Here is an 18,412-nt window from a genome sequence, read left to right as displayed (position 1 = left end):
CTCGCGTGTCAAACACACACAGGCCTAGGAACTTAGAATAACATTACGGAGCTTACATTAAGTAGAAAGTTGAGTGTTTTATTGAGATTTTCTTTCAACAGGTGTGACACACTCATGGGTCAAGTGAATTAATGTCAAGATAAATGATTTTGTTGAAATTTCTGCTTGTAATGCAGATCAGGGGTCAGTGCCTGACATGTGATTAACCTTCAGTCTATGAGAGGTCAATGACAGGATGTACTGCCATACGTGTGTCTTCCTGCTCTCTTGTTGCTTTTATAATTAAAAAAATTCAAGATACTTTATTTTTGTAGTTTATCTCTATGTTGCCTTTTCTTCTCCACCTCTTTTCTTTTTTTTCTTTTTTTTTTAGCTCGGTCGGGTAACTGAAAGTGACACTAAATGAAATTCCCATCCCTAGTTAGCACCCAGGCATGTGTCAAATGTGTCACCCAGCAAAGGCTTTCATGTCCGCTCAGATAACACTGGTCACCGGACTTCTAACACATTCTCACACAGGCGCACACACAGATATCTACACGGACACGTAGACCACTATAGCAAGTAGGGCTGACCCGAATGCTTCGAAGTTTCAGTCGTTGCCATGGTAATCGACGGCAATTTATTTTTATCCCTTTTAACCGCAGACATATGACACAGATGTGTGTGTGTGTTTCTCATGCTCTGTACCTTGCTCAACAAGGTCCGGATCTGTCCTTATTTCCGCGCACAGTTACGCTTAAGTATAAAGTACAGAGCTGTAACCTGCGATCAGTTCATCATAGCTTACAATAAAGCAGCGCGGGGAGGACACAGATAACAGACTGTCACTGTTGAGCTGTAACACAGAGCTGTAGAGGAGCGTCAGGCTTCATGATCAAACTAAGTTTTATATCCTGTCATCACTTCAGTCTGTGATCAGCTCCCTTCCTCCCATGCTCTCCCCCTCTCTGCGCTGAGAGTCTGCAGACAGTTTTTATTTTATGATGTTTCTTAAAGTCTAAGGTGAATGAGGCTCCTTGTATCCCCCCTGACGCCCCCCCATCATCGTCGTAGCGAAGCTTTGAATACAATCGAGTAATTGCTGAACCTTCGAAGCCCAAAAGAAGGTATTGGAAACAGCCCTAATAGCAAGATGGATGTCTATCAGTACTGTACTGTCTGTCTGCTTTGCATGATCTATACCTACTGTATACATTAGTCTGTGTGTTTACAGTAGAGTAGAGGTGTGTTTGGTTTCTTCCTTTGCCCTGTGACTTTCCATGTTCTGTACTCACACGTGATTTTGTGTGAGTTTGTTTCCAACACGTTTGCTGTCAGGCGGCCTTCTCACAAGCCTCTTCTTCTAAAATCGAGGTGTCTCTTTTTGTCCGTCCTCTTCTCTGTGTGGAATTGGGTCCTGTTCCCCCAAAATAACCCACTGCAGATGTTGTGAGAGGCTAACCTCGGCCAAGCACGCCTGACAAAACAGAGCTGAGGCATCTCTCCTTTTGTGAGGGGGTATTAAATGTGGGATGGTTTTGTTTTTCTTGTCAGCACAGGAATCTTTGTGCTCTTGCTATTTCTCCTCTTATTTTCAAGATGGGCGAAGTTTTGCTTCTGTTATCTAGTCAGCAGTCCTTGCTTCCTTGTCCCGGGTAGATTGGGACCATCTTGAGAACCACACACGCACCTCTCCATTCCATCACACACTGAAGGACTCTGAAATCCCCCTTCAAGTGGCTCTGCTTTTTCCTCATTTATCTGATAGATTATGCGTCTAAGTTCTGTCGAGAGGCACATGTGTCCTTGCAATTGTTTAAAGAACCCACCTCTGTTTAGAAGCTCTTTAAGTACACATTATGTGGCGGATGAAGAGCACTTTGTACCGTGTGCTCTGCTGTCTTTGTGAGAGTGGGTGAAGAGAAGCTGGGGGATTTGGAGTGTCTTCCTCAGCCGACGTTGCGCAGGGTAATAATTTCCGAGATAGTGATTAGGACACTTTGTAGAGTAGAGTTGAAGGTCTGTGAGTGGGATTGTCAACCACACCTAATGCCTTTTTTATGTGTGTTTTTGTCTTCCAGACATCATAATAAGATCCGCAGTATAGACGGCAGACGAACCAGAGAGCTGGTTTCTGTGGAAACCCTGGACCTGAGCAATAATGACATCACGGAGCTCAGAGGGCACTGCTTTCCCGCAGCCCTCCAAATCAGAGACCTGTGAGTACAATCTGAGTGTAACTGTGGCACATGACACACCTTTAAATGTAGGAATTTAATAAAAAGATTAAGATGAAACTGTCAGAAAGTGATATAAAACATGGGAGGAAGTGACAGCTTGTAAAAGGAATGTAAAATAACTAAGGAGAGAAAAAAAGCAGGCCATTCATGAACACATGTCCGAGGTTTGTTGCTAATTTCTGTAACAATGTGCTGTTTCTGTGTTCAGGTACCTGAGCAACAACAAGATCAGCGCGTTGGAGCTCGGCGCTCTGGACTATCTGGGCTCAACTCTACAGGTCCTGAGACTGAGCCGAAACCGCATCAGCCAGATCCCAGTGAAAGCCTTCCAGCTCCCGAAACTGACCCAGCTGTGAGTACCACTGGATTTCATCAGTGAGACAACTGAGGAAAGAGTGCCGACAAGAGCGTGTTTTGATCTGTCAGCGCAATCCGACCTGCAAAAACAATTTATTTTAGACATTTGTGTTCAGGGCTGAAAATTAAGTTGTAGCTTTGGAGACATCACAGAGGCTTCTGTTGATCAAGCTCTGCATGTTTAACATTTAGAGCGCTGTTAGCGTGAGCTATACCTCTAGGGGTGGATAAGGTCTGACTGGGTAAACACTGAACACGCATTATTGATGATTTATTGCCTTCTTCCACACTCCCAAAGTGGTTTGTTCATTGCACACACCGTGCTCCATTATCTTCTTTAAACCTCCCTCCAGCGTAACAGTGAGGTGTACCTATATGTAGCTCAACACCTCCACTCCAGAGAGAAGACGGGCTTTGTAGTTTCCCCAGGTGCTTTTTGTTAGACAGGTAACCCTAGTGACACTGTAGCTGCTCATGATATCAGACACAAAAGAACCTGTGTGGATGTTGATCTTTGCCAACCTGAGAGCTTCTCTAGCCTTCACGAGCAAACACATGCATACAGATTTATGCAGAAACATCTTGGGTCTCGTTCGCAAACCAAGGAATCACCCTGGTGGTGCACTAGCCTCATGCAACAGGTAGAGAAGACACCTTGAGGAATGCCTGTTAAGCTGGGGTTTTGTTCACTGCAGAGTGCTCCAACTGAAGCGTGCAGGCTACAGGATTCTTTCCCTCACTTCAGTGTGATGGATGCTTATGCAGAATGAGGGCGCATTATTCCTTAGTCAGAAGGAAAATACATTTTTTCCTTCCAAAGTTGATAATATTTTGACAGAGTTTAAAGTATGATTAAGAGCCCCAGTGATTTTCTCCCATGATCACTTGCTAAACTTTTTATTGTCTTTCCACCCTGCAGTGAACTGAACAGGAACCGTATTCGCCAGGTGGAGGGCCTCACCTTCCAGGGTCTGTCCAGCCTGGAGGTCCTCAAGCTGCAGAGAAACAGCATCAGCAAACTGACGGACGGGGCCTTCTGGGACCTGGCCAAGATGAAAGTCCTGTACGTTTAAAAAAAAAAAAGAAACCACACCATCACATAAACATAATTAAACATTGACTTAAAACTTGTATAGTTGTGTTTTGCAAATTTACAGTGTGTTAAGAAGACTGTCTTAACCCAACAATCCACATTAGAATAATATAACATCTAACCTAAGGTGTCTTAAAGGGCCAGTTCGCTGATTTTCAACCTCAGTCCTAATATGCTCTTATGGGGAGCTAATGCCATAATGGTAGAAAAATTTCTCTCTGTGCCTTTGGAGGACGCTATCCGCTTCTCCAATGGGCCCTGGAAAACCTCCGCCAGATGTAAAATACGTTATCTGGCGGAGGCCAGGGAGCTTGCTGAACTACACTTCCTCAATCTAGCCCGCCTCTGATGTCATGTCTCGTTAAGGTTTGAAATGTATATTCCGATATATTTTCGTATTTCGGATTCTGTCCCGCTCTGACCCATTGCCTGCAGCGAAAACGGTCGTATTTCACTCCAGTGTCTCTCGCTGGGCCGTTCCTCTCAAGAGGGAGGGGCGAAATGCATGCTGGGTGTTGTAGGAATGTAGAATGGGCGAAACCACAAGCAACTTTTTCCACAGCTATGGTGCCAATTTAAAATATTATTGCTTCTATCGATTACAGAGAACACCAGCTTTGACTGACAGCAGCTTTTTCCTGGGGCGAATGCTCCTTTAACGTGTATTATAGAGTTTAGGTGCAGCACATAGCTTGAAGCAAGCACTACCTGAGAGGCTAACACTTTTTGAAGCAGTTATTGACTTCTGCCAAAATGCTTAACTACCTAACCTTATAAGAATATGAACTCTTTCTACTTACTGGAACTTGCTCACTATGGCAGCTATCACACCTTTTCCTGCTGACCTTCAGAATTTAAACATTACTTCAATTACACGCCAAATAACACAGTAATGGTCTCAAATTACCTGCAATTTTTAGAACTCCAAACTCCAGACAGCCTGTTGCCCGTACACCACATTGTCAAGACCTCCAATTTCTGCTTTCTCACAATGCTTATTTCTCTGAATTTATCTCTTGCAGTCACCTGGACTACAACAGCCTGACAGAAGTGAACAGTGGCTCCTTGTACGGCCTGACTTCCCTTCAGCAGTTATTCCTCAGCAACAACTCCATAGCCCGCATCAACGCTGATGGATGGAAGTTCTGCCAGAAGCTGAGGGAGCTGTGAGTACCAGCATTCAAACTGACTCTTGTGCCAGATGTGCCCTGGCTGGAACCTTTAGGCAGACAGTGGTTAAATATCCCAAACCTGGAGGTATAACTGCAGGTAGAAAGTTTGATGCTACAATTAACATTAGTTTAACGCAGTTTGTTTAAACACAGAGATATTTTGCTTCAGCATCTTCTTTCCGTCTCTGGGGATCTAAAGCCTGAGAAGTTTCTCCACCCCCACCCATATCATCCATCTACCTTCCCCAGGGTGAAATGACATTGTGCTTTAACACCCAATATGCTACGCTATTCTCAGTATAAGCCTGTTATCCCATAATTAGAGCTCGGCTCAACAGCACTCAAGCTCTTCGACAAGAGTTTTTGTACTCAGTTGTGAGGCGTGGGGGTTTGGTAAACCGGCGTGTAATCCTCTACATGTTGTGTTGTGGTAATTACACTGAAGGATCGCCTTCGCTGCCTTTGTCTACCGAACGAGGAGTTATTATCTGAGAGTCTTTCCTTTCCTGTAGACACGACTGTCGTATTACTGCTGCAAAGTGCCTTGCTCAGCTGAGGCGTCACTAACTGCGAGGTAGCCCGGGGTATCCGTGGCGCCTATGTTTGTCTATGTGTAACAGTCAGAATGGATAAAAAGGGCAGTTAGCGTTCACGTTAGTTTGCTCAATGCTGTTTCCTGTGCGCACGTCTGTGAATGACAGATTGCTCCCAGCGCCGTCCCCGAAACATCCTCCTGGCGCTGCGACATCCAGCGGTTATTTGATTTATTTTATCTACGGTTATGATGACCCCTGCGACTGATAGAAGAGAGTGGCTCGTCTTTATGAGGAGGCTGTTATTGCATTCCCGCTGGACCAGGCCCGAGCTGGTCATCAGGGAGAATCTCGGCACACATGACTGCTCAAGCAAACCTGAGGCCTGGCCGCAGAGAGAGACAGCGAGGGCCACAGAGAGGGCAATAGAATGCACAATACAGCCTTTGACCACTGTTTGAAAGTCCCCAGTTTGGGACTTTTTTGTCATTTATAATCAGAACTTATCAAGAGGTATTAAAAGAGTACTAGAAAACACATTCTTACAAGTTGTTTAAACAAGTTGTAAGTCTTTCTTTTCCTCTGTTTCCCAAGAAAATCTAGTGAAAGTGTTTGAAAACTTACTAGATGTGAAAATCAGTCACACTTAGAAGGCTGCAGTACACATGAGTGACACTGTATTCCCCGGGGGTTTACCACATGCTCAAGTAGGCTTATAAAAAGAGTTTGTAGACATGTAAAGCTCCGACCAAAAAATCGCTTTTCTTTCCAGTATGACGGTTAGGACCTCGTTGAGCTCCAAGGTCTGCTAAGCCCATTCTCCGCTAACATCATGTGGTAAAGAGAGGCACAATGGAAAAACACATCAGAGAGGGGCAAACAGACACTGCTTCAGCCATGAAATTTAAGGATAATGATGTCGCGAGCTGCCTCAGCATTCTGCCAACCTGTCATCTCCTTCCAGACCTCACACAGAACGTTTCTCTTTCTTTCCCCCCGCCTCTCTCTCTCTTCATCCCTGTCTGCCTCTGCCCTCTCCTCTGTCTGTCTCGTGCTCTGTTTCTCTCTCCAGGAATCTGTCGTACAACAACTTGACTCGTCTGGATGAAGGCACTCTGGCTGTGCTGGGGGATCTCCACACTCTCCGTCTGGGCCACAACTCCATCAGTCACATCACCGAGGGAGCCTTCAGAGGCCTCAAGGCCGTGCGCAACCTGTAAGTACAACGACCCCCAAACCGCCATTACCAAGCCCCAGAAGACCCCCAACAGCACGCTCATTATGTTTTTGCCCCTGCTGACGATAAGGCTAAGATGTGCCTCTCGGGAGCAGTGAAAGCTGAGATGTTAAATATTGGTTTTCCCGCAGTGATATTTGATATTCAAGCTTATGTAGTCGCTTCATTTGACTTCAGAAAGCAGCAGTTGTTTACTTTTCAAGACAGGTTCGATCACATTTGCATTCAGGTCTATTCATGAGTGTTTTTCCTTTGAAGACACATTCATGCAACACTATTTTTGTGGTTTCCGTGGCAACTTTTATCGCGTCGCTTCTTTGTCTGGATGTGTTTTGGGTTTTTCTGTTTTGGCTCCCGACAATCTTGGGTCTGAAAGTGTTCTGTGTCACTTAACTCCCCCGAGATCCTTCCCCACATTTTGAATAAAGACAGAGGTTTCTTTTCCCACTGATCCACCTTTTTTTTCACAAACAGGCCTAAAGAAAGAAAGAAAAAAAGGAGGGAATGAAAGGGAGAAAGTCAGAGGATAAATCCAGGAGAAAGACTTGGGGGTCTTGGTTCCTAACCAAGGCCCTCTTGGCTCTGCCTCCTCCCGGCGTGAGAGCCAGAGAGGAGAGTTGTGCCAGAGCTTGCTAGACAAGTGCTCTCTCACAGCTGGCTGACAAGCCAAGGCACATAAGGCCTCTTTCTGCGTGCAAACAGGGAGCTAGATAACTAGCTACAGAGGGAAATACAGGGGAGGATAGGGAACACATCTCATTCTCATGTTTTCCATTCTTGTCTTTACTCTTCTCTGTAGTTCACACTTAATGCCCGTTGCTTCCCTCCGTTAAGTGTAATTTGTCCTCTCCTCGTGTTGCCTGTATCTCTGTCTCGACTTTGCATGATCTTTTCTCTCCTTCTCTCGTATCTCTCCTGCGCGCCGTGTCTTTGAGGCAGGCCTAATCTAATCAGTGGAGGGGACGACAGGCAAAGGCCGGGCTCTGAAAAGGAGCCGGGGGAGCTTTAATTGGGCCTGCGCTGCTGGCCGTGCTGGCATGGGGCTGGAGCCTGCATCGGGGTGTGAAAGCTCCAAACAAGCCAGCCTGCCCTCTAATTCGGCCACGGGGGTCGTTGGCTCACCCTCCCCCCCTACACTCCCCGTTCTGCCGGTCTCCCCGCTCCACGGCCCCCGACACTGGCCTTGCTTTAACAAGGCAACGGCCATTCACATCCAGCCAGCCAGAAAGAGTAGGAAATTGGCAGCCCCTGTCCAGTCTAACTAAGACAGCGTTCAATGCAGGCTGAAAAGAAGCAGAGGGGGATAAGAGATGCTTGGAAAGCAAAGGGAGAGGGGGGAGGGGAGGGGGGCTATTGTGGCGATGGTGGAGGGTGTGTCTGGCCATCAACCTCAAAGGTCTTTCTCAAGTTTGAAAGAAAGTCTTTTAATGGTTCGGAGGAGTCCTCCGGCTCGGTTGTTTTTCTTTTCGATCAGCACCCAGAGGTGTGGAGCCATGACTTCACCTACAGAGGTACTTCTGTACACTCTGCAAAGGGAAGCGGAAAGCATTCAAGTTTTTGGAAAGCTCCAAATGCTCTAAAAGAAGCCCCGTTTTCTTTTCACTTTTCTTTTCATTGAATCTATTTTGTCTTTGCCCGGCCTCGACTAACCCCCCCCTCCTCTCCTCATTAAGACCACTGGCTTTGGTCGTACCTGCCACCATCGCACCGACAGACCCAACTGTTCGGCCCCTCACAAGGCTTTCTTTTCCCGCCAGCCCCTCTGTGCCGTCATGAATAATACATGTGTTTCCCTGTTCTGGGTTTGCCTCAACACACCGGCGCACATGCACTCACATGCACACTGCTCTTCCACCCCTCTAAGGAAAGAATGCGCTTGGTTGGCAGAGCAGAGCGACAGAGGGGCTCTTAAGGCCAGGTGCAGAGGGGGGAGGACGAGGGAGGGAGTTTGGGCGAAGGGGTAACCCGTGACTTCCAGACCGTCCTCTGCCAGGGCTGTGAAACGCTTCAGCGCTGGCAGACCCTCTCCCTGTTCTCCTCCATCCCTCCTCCTTCCATCTCTCTTATCCCCCTCTTTTCTCTCTGTCTCCACAGGGAGTTGGACCATAACGACATCTCAGGCACAATAGAGGACACCAACGGGGCCTTCTCTGGACTGGATAGCCTCAACAAGCTGTGAGTGTCTCTCCTCGTTCTCTCTCTCTATCCACCCCTCCTTTTCATCCTTCTGTGCTGCTCTTCAAAAACAGTCAGAGAAACATAAAAGGGCTTTCTCGTTCATCTTGAATCCAAAAGTTTTCCCCCCCAAATCCCAACCAGCCCCTCATTGCTAACTTGGTCCAAGTTAAGGCCACAGAGCTGGAGATGTCTGTCCCCTCAGGACATCACACCTCCCTCGGTAAGGAAGTGTTTGCAATGACTTATAGGGCCCCTCTTCCTTTTTTACAAGGCCTGATCATGAAACATGGAAGGTATTTGTTTTACTTTTGGAATCTCAGGCAACTTTCCCTCCCGTCCAATCTGGCTTTCATCTCATGATTTCATTGTTTCCCTGTAGCGTTACGACCAAACTGGGCTCTCGTTGCTGCTAATGGCTCGAGAAGGAGATGCAGTGAATCATTTTTTATCTGTTCTTTTTTTTTTCCTGATGACTCATCAATGTTTCATCAAGACAGCTAAGTTAATAGTTCAATGTCAGAAGTTGGCGAGTTGAGAAATTGCGGCGGACATGGAGTTTCTGGCACCGAGCGGCGATCGTCAACCTGCAGGATGAAAAGATGATGTCCAGCCAAGATGGTTCCCAGTGTGGGCACCGCTCAGAGAGAAAGAACGGGAGAAACAGAGAGAGAAAGGGCTTTTCTTCGAGCTGGCAGGGGTGCGCTCCCCAATAGGCTTATTTCTATTTCTCCTCCGTGCCTCCGCTCCTCTCTTCCCCTCTCTCCCTCAGTCCTCGTTGTTTGGAGCTGAGAGAGGGTGAAATTGAGGGCTGCATTCAGTCATCAACATCAAACGCCTCGCACGCCCCGCCCTCTGACCCTGTCCCTTTTGTCACGGCGTTGGCGGAAGCGGCCTGCTGCATCCCAGCGCTGGCAAGGCGATCCATGGGAAACAGAGATGCAGAAAAAAAGAGAGAAGGGGAGGGACATGAAAGTGTCCACCACACACACTGGGTTTCCTTAAAGCAGCTTGTGAGAAGAGGGAGAAAGAAAAGGAAAATTATGAGTTACTCTTTGATTTTATTCTGTTTCTTATTACAAAATAAAAGTCGCAAAGATGACAAAGTAGTCCTCTTATCGTCCCTGTGTCGAGACAGCCGTTTGTTTGTGTGTACATGTGGATGAGTTTGAACACTGGGGTCCTCTTTGTGAACCAGCCAGCCGTGTCTCCTCTTCCTGTGAAGCAAAGGCTACAACAGGAGAGGATCGAGGGGAGGGGAGGTGGCAGCGGGGCGAGGGTGGAAGAAGGGATTAGTACCCCAAATCGGAGAGAACAGCAACTCACTTCTTGGCTCAAACCAGGCTTGACAGGCTCAGACACACACTCACGTGGTTTGCACGTATGTCCTTACAAGCTCTGCAGGGGAAGAGAACAACCGCACACACACACACAGTCGCACAAAGCCCCGCCTGCTCATTGCTATTAAATTCTAATAAAGATAAAAGTGGTCTTTGAAGAGCAGCGCAGAGCCCAGCCCACCCCCCCCACCATACTCCTACCCCATCCAATCTCCCTCACCTTTCCTCCGGGGGTAATCTCAGCACAGTTCAGATTTCCAATACCTCAATCCCCCTCACTCTTATCAGATTCAGCCTTGCTAATTGTGCCTCTCTCTCTCTCTCTCTCTCTCTCTGTTGCTCTCCCCCCATCTCTCCCCCCCCCTTCATCAATCGACACCCTTCATGTTTGGAAATGGCAGGACCGTGTTTGGAAACAAGATCAAGTCGGTGGCCAAGAAAGCCTTCTCCGGCCTGGAGACCCTGGAACACCTGTAAGTATCACACAATGCTTAGCTGCCCCTCCTCCCACAGAGAGGGAGAGGGAGAGAAAGAGTGGGATGGAGGGAGGGAGGGAGGGGGGGCATTGCCAAAAGTAGCTGGCAGAGAGCAGACTGCTAGCAATTTAATAGCGTCTTTGTAAAAGGAGAAGACAGCGGCTTTTGCGAGCGCCCAGCTGCTTCTCTCTCGTTAGCCTAGCACAAGCTCAACTTTGGCCTTTTTTCCTGCCTCTGCGCTGGAACAAAGTTGTCGAGCATATGGCGAGCTCCGCTGAAGAAATGGAATTCCTATAAGCTCTTTCACAGGCCTTTGACAAATGAGGGCGGGGACGGAAAAGCTGGCATGTAGCCTCAGACATATGTATATTTCCACCTTTTAGCTCGAAGTCAGATCTTTGCTACTGAAAGCCCGTGCATGGATGCAGTGTGTTGATGAGACGATGCGTTTTGTCCCAACAGGAACTTGGGAGAGAATGCTATCCGCTCCATCCAGCCCGACGCCTTCAGTCGAATGAGGAACCTCAAAACCCTGTGAGTTATACTTCTGCGTTTACACAAATCACAGCCACAAGTGCTTTGGCATCTGCACGCTCTCTGAAACACATATACAGTTACAGGTGCAACAGATGTGATACATATACCACATGTACTTACCGTTCTCTTTTCCTCTCTTCTCCTCTGCAGGCTCATTCAGAGCGACAGCTTCCTGTGCGACTGCCAGCTCCACTGGCTGCCCGACTGGTTGGTGACTCGGGGTCTGCAGGGAGGTGTCAACGCCACCTGTGCCCACCCAGAGAGCCTGAAGGGCACCAGCATCTTCCAGGTTCCCTCCAGCAGCTTTGTGTGTGGTGAGTTACGTGTGTGTGCTTCATCAGAGACACATTGACACTCTTCCTTTATGTTTGTATTTGCTTATATTTGTTTAAGGGATGTTTTTGTTTAGCTCTGACATGCTTATAGATCCTATTGTTTTTCTCTTACTCTTCCTTTATGCTTAGCAAGGAGAGCCATTTGGGATGTTGTTGCTTCCTTCTTAAACTCACTTTTTTCCTCCTCCCTCCACCTCTCCACCTTCAGATGACCTTCCAAAGCCCCAAATCACCGTGCAGCCAGAAACCACAGTAACGGTGCTCGGTAGTGACGTGAAGCTTACCTGTACGGCCGCCAGCAGCAGCTCCTCCCCCATGACCTTTGCTTGGCGTAAGGACCAGGAGCTACTTCGCCACGCAGAGACGAAGAACTACGCGCATGTGCGCGCTCACCATCAAGGCGCAACAAGCGATGCGCCAGGTGCAAGCGGAGGCGTGATGGAGTACACCACTATCCTGCACCTGCGGCATGTCACCTTCGCCCACGAGGGACGTTACCAGTGCATCATCACAAACCACTTTGGCTCAACCTACTCCAGCAAGGCTCGTCTCATCGTCAATGGTAGGTTGATGGAATTTTGGGCTAGATTTTGTGACAAAGTGAAGATGGTTAGTATTAACCACATTATACTATAATAATATAACACATCATTTCCACAACATAATTTTCCTGTTTACATTAGACTTATCAGATTATCCCATTTGACAGGAGAGTTGTTGAGATTAGTGGCCATGAGTTCTTCTCTTTCACTTGAATGCAGTCCTCTGTCCTCTTATCGTCTCTCACGGGATGGTATTCGGAACAAATTGATTCAGCTGGATGTCAGCACTAACAGGGGCTATCTCTTCTGCGCTCTGTCACTCTGCTTTAAAGGGCCAGTTCACAGATTTTCAGTCCTATCATGCCATTATGGGGAGCTAATGCCATTATGATGTCAGGTTTGAAATGTAGACTGCAGACCCGATTTTTTAAAGACAATCCACCGGTATATTCTCGCCGTATTTCTGATTCTGTGAAGCGAAATGGTCGCATTTCACTCCAGCTTCTCTCGCTAGGCTGTTCCCTTCAGAGAGAGAGGCGCAATGCATGCTGGGTGTTGTAGGAATGTAGAATGGGTGAAACCACGAGCTGTTTGTACAACTTTCTCCACAGCTATGGCGCCAATTTCAAATATTATTGCAATCAATTACATCAGCTTTGACTGACAGCGGCTTTTTCCAGGGGCGAATTGCCTTTAACTGCAAATGGAGTGTATTTATTCTCAAGTTATTTTTAGGTAGAACAGTTACAGATGGTGGTTAGAGGGCTTTTACCCTGAAGCTTGCAGGTTCCAATGTAAGTCCTAGCTGTTAAAACCGTTAATAGGAGAACTAACAGCCCAAAACTGCTCCTACAGGAGCAGCTGACAGCAGTGAAAGTGTAGAACTTTATTCCTCTTCATGAAGGATTAACTTAATGCTTAAAGATGTTTTGCACTTTACTGATGGAAATGTGTCTCTTGTGTCCACAGTGCTCCCGTCCTTCATTAAGACTCCCAGGGACAGCACCATCAGGACGGGCCACAAAGCACGACTAGAGTGCGCCGCGGAGGGTCACCCCGCGCCGCAGATCGCCTGGCAGAAAGACGGCGGCACAGATTTCCCCGCCGCCCGCGAGCGCCGCATGCACGTCATGCCCGACGACGACGTCTTCTTCATCATGGACGTGAAGCCGGAGGACATGGGCGTGTACAGCTGCACCGCCAAAAACACAGCGGGCACCGTCTCTGCCAACGCCACCCTCACCGTGCTGGGTGCGTATCTCTCCGCAGTGTTTCTCCTTTCTAGCTGAGCTAATATTGGCACATTTGCGTTCAGAGTAACCCAGTGTTCATTTTCCCACATTCCACTTGTAAATAGCTCGGTGCTCAGTTGGGAATTGGTCAGTCCGAGGCCGCAGAATGAGAGGCTTTATATTTTCTTTTCTCTGCAGCTGTGGCCGTGCTGCAGGTCAAGGGCCAGAGGTCACAGTTGGGGGTCAAAGGGGGGATGGTGGGGAGCCGAGGGGGGCTCACAGAGGGGTGTTTGTTAGGCATTCCCACCCCTCCCTTCTCCTTTCCTGGTGGGAGGGACAGTCATGGCCGCTTCACTGCAGGCCTCAGTGCTCCCAGTTTATTGGCTGTTTTACACTGTGAAGTCAAACAAAACCATCTCAGGACATAGATCATCTTTGTCCTTTGTCTTTGAACTGAGCAGAGCAGTCCCACTGTTGAAGGAGCTAAAAATATACTGGGGGGTTCTTTGCTTATAGTTAGAAGCCTTAAATTTCCCCTAACGAGCGCAGAATCAACACTTTTATTTTGGCGGGGTCAGACCGGTTTCAGGGCCGTATTTGCATGTTGTGCGACTTGTAAGAGACTTGTTAGACTTCACAGCAGTTCAAGCTGAGTGCTAATCCACTCAACAATGTAAAATATTGAAGTGAGCCACCATGCCTCCGCACTGAATCTGTGATGTTTGGGTTTAAGAGACAGAGGGGAAGAAGGGGAGAGGAGGGGCAGGGGGGGTGTGTGTGGCTGCAGTCGAGGGGCCCCTGTCTGGAAAAGAGTGGCGGGGGAGAAAAATGGGAGCCAAAGAAGAACTGGAACGGTGGAGTGAGAGAGTGAGTGTGTGTGTGTGTGGGGGAAGGTAGGCAAGTGGAAGAGAAAAGAAAGAAAAGAGTGGGGGAGGGGGGGTGGAGAGCGGGGGATTGATGGAGAGGGAGAAAGTATTGATAGAAGAGTAAAGGGGCGACTGAAGTGGGTTAAGTGAGATCTCTTAATCTGTGTATGTCCCACTGTGAGGGGAAGTGCTCAGTCTGAGAGGAGAGGCCTACCTTAACACACACACACACACACACACACACACACACACTCAGTTCACTGTGCTCCATTCACCAGAAAGTGAAGTTGCCTGAAAACACTGAAAACATTGTTCTGATTCTTCCCTACAGGAACTTGTTTGCGAGCTGTGATTTAAATGTATGAGTTTGTCATCATGACAGACGCGGCCTCTGATGTATAAATGTGATTGTTAGATGATGATGTCATCACGAGATAAGATTTCTTTGGTTGGATATCAAACTCAGATCACCCCACTTTGTGCTCGGTGTTTCCCGCTGACTCACCAGCCTGTAATCGATACTGTGAACAAAGTGATCTGCAGCAGAAACCTGAGAAGAGAAACCTCAAACTTTGATGCTATAGAATAACAAAAAATGACAGAGAGCGCTGACCTCAGGGATGCTTATGTTTTAATAGAAACTTATCTCCCCTCTCCGCTACAGAAACCCCCCACCTGGCCCAGGACCTGGAGGACCGCAGTGTTGTGGTCGGGGACACGGTGGCCCTGCAGTGTAAGGCCCTGGGCAGCCCGCCGCCCCGCATCACGTGGCTGCGCAACGACCAGCCGCTCCGCCCCTCCGACAGACACCACTTCACCCCGGGGAACCAGCTGCTGGTCATCGGCTCCGCCTCTCTGGAGGACGCCGGCCGCTACACCTGCCTCATGTCCAACACGCTGGGCACGGAGCGCGCACACAGCCAGCTGGTGGTGACTCGCCGCCGCAGCCCCTGCGCAGCACCGGCGGGGCCGAGCACGGTCACTATCGGGATCATAGTCATCGCCGTGGTGACGAGTATCGTGGTGACATCGCTTGTGTGGGTTTGCATCATCTACCAGACCAGGAAGAAGAGCGAGGAGTGCAGCGTCACCAACACAGGTGAGATGTTACTGTCCTGTTGTCATGGATACATAAAGATTAAGGCATCTATATGTCACCTAAACTTTAAACTGAAAAGTATTTCCAGCTAAATGTTAATCATGATGAATCAATACATACATGGTTGTAATATTATGATTTCATGTCTTTCTCAGATGAGACGATAGTTCCTCCAGACGTCCCCAGCTACCTCTCCTCCCAGGGCACTCTCTCCGAGCGGCAGGATGTGTGTATCCGCGTGGAGAACGGTGGACCTCAGCCCAACGGACATGTCGTAGACCCCACAGGTACCTGACCGATCCGTCTCTGATGTTTGTGCTCCCCCGCAGTTTCTCCCACTTCCCCATGAGCAGAGCTGACGATGAAAGGGGCGCCGCCGTCCGTGAAGGCCTGCTTAGCATCAGAAATAATTACTGCAGACGCCCCGACCGCAGTGTTGACGTACATTTGTTGACTTTCTGCCTCCAAATCATTTATTTTCTCTCTCCCCGGCTGCAGGTTTCGACGAGGCAGTGGTGTGTACGGACTGTATGGAGAACGACAGCAGCTACTCCAAAGATCCTGACTACCTGTCGCACGCGTTCGGCCCTCCTGGCATGGAGTACCAACAGCACTCTGCCCCTCCACCGCACTCTTACTGTCACTCAGGGGAGCAGCATGACACAGGGTCACTCTCAACCCCGCTCTGCAACGGGACACCGAACGGGATCCGAAAGGACATCCATGGGTTTCCAAAGAACCACAATACGTTACAAGTGAACGATAGAAAAGGTGAGGTTAAATCGACCTAATAACAAAGTTTGTCGGGTCTGCTCTTTATCTGCTAACAAATGCTCACAGCCTGATCCCAGAGACCAAGCTGGTCCTGTTTTTCTTGGTATATCATGTATATGAGGTGCAGCCATGAGAAACTATCAGCAATTTAGGAAGCCTTGTCAAGGCGAATTCCTTTGAACGTGATCGTTGATGGATTGGCTCCTAGCAGCATTTGACAGTGTATCATATTTGCATGCCCAGAGCCCCTCAGGAGATCTCTCTCTAAAGACGCACCGCGTTCTCTCTGCTGCACGTCCGGGCCTGTTCTGGGATTCATCTCCTTTAGCAAGGAGTAATGCCAGTGGCCTCCAAATACCAATTCTCACCTCCACATGTCAATGCAGCCCTGTGCATACATTCCACTGCCTCTCTATTCTAAAGCTCAATGCATATTTGTGTAGACGCATGTCACGTCACTGACTTTGTTTCTCCTTTCTGCTCCCTCTCCTCTTTGTCCTTCAGTGCCGACGTGCCCTCCATCACAGGAGGACTCCTTCCACAAGCCGGTGAAGCTGGCCGGCGTGACGTGCCACAGCCACCTCGACAGCGACTGCGAGCCTGAGCTCAGGCAGACTCTGCTGTCGAACGGACACACCCTCAGAGCCTCTCAGAATGAGAGCGCCCCCCTTAGGAGAGCCAGCGACTAGCAGGTGCTCCATCCAGCCCAAACACGGACTCGCAGCAGCGATGTGGACTTTACTTTTTTTTTTGCACTGGGAAATAAACTGCTACCTCATATCGAGGCGATTGATCCTAAAAACCTCCTGGATCTGGACTGAAAGCGAGCACCAGGAGGGGGACAGGAGGGGGAGGGGCATCCGGAGTGTGAAGGCGGAGCTTGTGTGGGTGGCGTCCCATCTGAGCGTATCAGCTGTACATAGTTAAAAACCTTCGTTTGGGAGGTGACCAATAAGAATTCTAGCTCCAGAAAATGTGACTTGCATTTGAAGCATGTAAATGTAGGGAATCTTGTACAGTATATGTATGTGCAGGGGAAAAAGAGAAATATACCTTTGGACATTTGACTGTACATAAGAGTTTTCTTATATTATATATTATATAACTTTTACAAAAGAGTATTTGAATTTATGTGCATGACAAAGAAAGGAGTGATGGTATTTTTATTTTTCTTCAAAAAAACAGCCTTTTTCAGCTTTTACCAACGTTCAGCTGCGGTGCCTTATTGCATGATCAAAGAAAACTCGACTTGTAGTAGCATATATCAAGAGACTTTTGTGAGAGATACTGGTACACTCTTTATAGCAAACAAAACAAACACTTGATTGCACTTGAATGTTTTTTTTAAAAAACGCTGCCAAACATGGCCTTACAGAAACACAGTTCACACTCGTTGTTGTTCATGTATGAAGGAAGAGCTTTGATGTGAATTATTTTGGTACGTCAGATGGTTCAAGTCGGGATGTTTGAGGACGCTCAGTTAAAGCACTTTTTATATTCAATCAGTTCATACACAAGCGGATCTTGTACGTGATATCTGCCAGTAGGAATGCAGGAGCCTCCACTTACTATTAAACAGTCGACAGTACAAACTGTACCATTAAGGCTCTTCCACCTGTTTAACAATATTACAAGATACTGCAAAGCTGCTCTGAAAATATTCTCCTGTTTTCTTTATTTGTTCAAGAAAGTGACTTTGGCACAATTCTTCCAATAACAGCTGTGAAAGTGTGCAAACAATTCAGTATGGACACCTGCCATGTGTTCTTGGTCGTATTCATAATGACACTTAAAGCTATGTGCAAGCAAGCACTGACATGTAATTGGCTGAATGCTAAATTAAAGCATTATTTTGCGTATTAAGACGGATGGAGAATCAGGAAAAATGATGTATCGTGTTACTGCTGTAATGTGCCTCAACAGCCACTGTTGTGCATTAGAGGATAAATGGCCAGTAATTCTGCCTCTGTCACATCACCAAGACGTTTCCATCATCACTACAGTTGAACAATGTTTCAGGTAACCAAAGGTGCGGCCTCATGCTGTGAACAGTTAAGAAGCTTGTGATATGTGCTCTAACCAAACTTGGAGGATTAATGCAGTCACGACACGCCGGCTCACAAATCAAAGTAGTTACATTGTCTAATGTGTGTGTGCTCTGTTACCAGTGGCCTTATCAAGGTAAACTGGGGGACACACTCCTCTGGTTACACCTGATAGCACCCATCAGAGGTGATTTTACCAGCAAGACCAATCAGAGATCCCTGTTGGAAAACCGATCCCAGTGTAGCAGGTAAAAGGGACAAGAGGAAGTGAGGTGCAGCTGAGTAATTTATTGAACCGTTGTACCAATGTCAAAGCTGAAACAGTGAAGTGTCTAACATGGCATTGAAGTGTCTAATAAAATCCCATTTTGCTATTA

General features: G+C 47.7%; 1 protein-coding gene across 1 annotated transcript in view; it reads left to right on the top strand.

The window, feature by feature from the left end:
* The window catches only part of lrig1 (leucine-rich repeats and immunoglobulin-like domains 1), a 35,453-nt gene extending 17,041 nt beyond the window's left edge, over positions 1-18,412 (top strand). Inside the window, exons 4-18 of the mRNA XM_069678261.1 lie at positions 2,064-2,201; positions 2,431-2,574; positions 3,499-3,642; positions 4,695-4,838; positions 6,450-6,593; positions 8,709-8,789; positions 10,531-10,602; positions 11,068-11,139; positions 11,293-11,456; positions 11,686-12,039; positions 12,989-13,270; positions 14,782-15,216; positions 15,372-15,503; positions 15,715-15,987; positions 16,495-18,412. Coding sequence (XP_069534362.1) covers positions 2,064-2,201; positions 2,431-2,574; positions 3,499-3,642; positions 4,695-4,838; positions 6,450-6,593; positions 8,709-8,789; positions 10,531-10,602; positions 11,068-11,139; positions 11,293-11,456; positions 11,686-12,039; positions 12,989-13,270; positions 14,782-15,216; positions 15,372-15,503; positions 15,715-15,987; positions 16,495-16,679 — 2,764 coding nt within the window. The 3' untranslated portion in view covers positions 16,680-18,412. The remainder of the gene's footprint in view (positions 1-2,063; positions 2,202-2,430; positions 2,575-3,498; positions 3,643-4,694; positions 4,839-6,449; positions 6,594-8,708; positions 8,790-10,530; positions 10,603-11,067; positions 11,140-11,292; positions 11,457-11,685; positions 12,040-12,988; positions 13,271-14,781; positions 15,217-15,371; positions 15,504-15,714; positions 15,988-16,494) is intronic.

This window comes from Semicossyphus pulcher, unplaced genomic scaffold, assembly GCF_022749685.1.
Source record: "Semicossyphus pulcher isolate SPU_LCO1_2020_fin unplaced genomic scaffold, fSemPul1.0.p SCAF_3, whole genome shotgun sequence".
NCBI classification, from domain to species: Eukaryota; Metazoa; Chordata; class Actinopteri; order Labriformes; family Labridae; genus Semicossyphus; species Semicossyphus pulcher.
The sequence above is the reverse complement of the archived record's forward strand: the minus strand, read 5'-3'. Positions and strand labels throughout refer to the sequence as shown.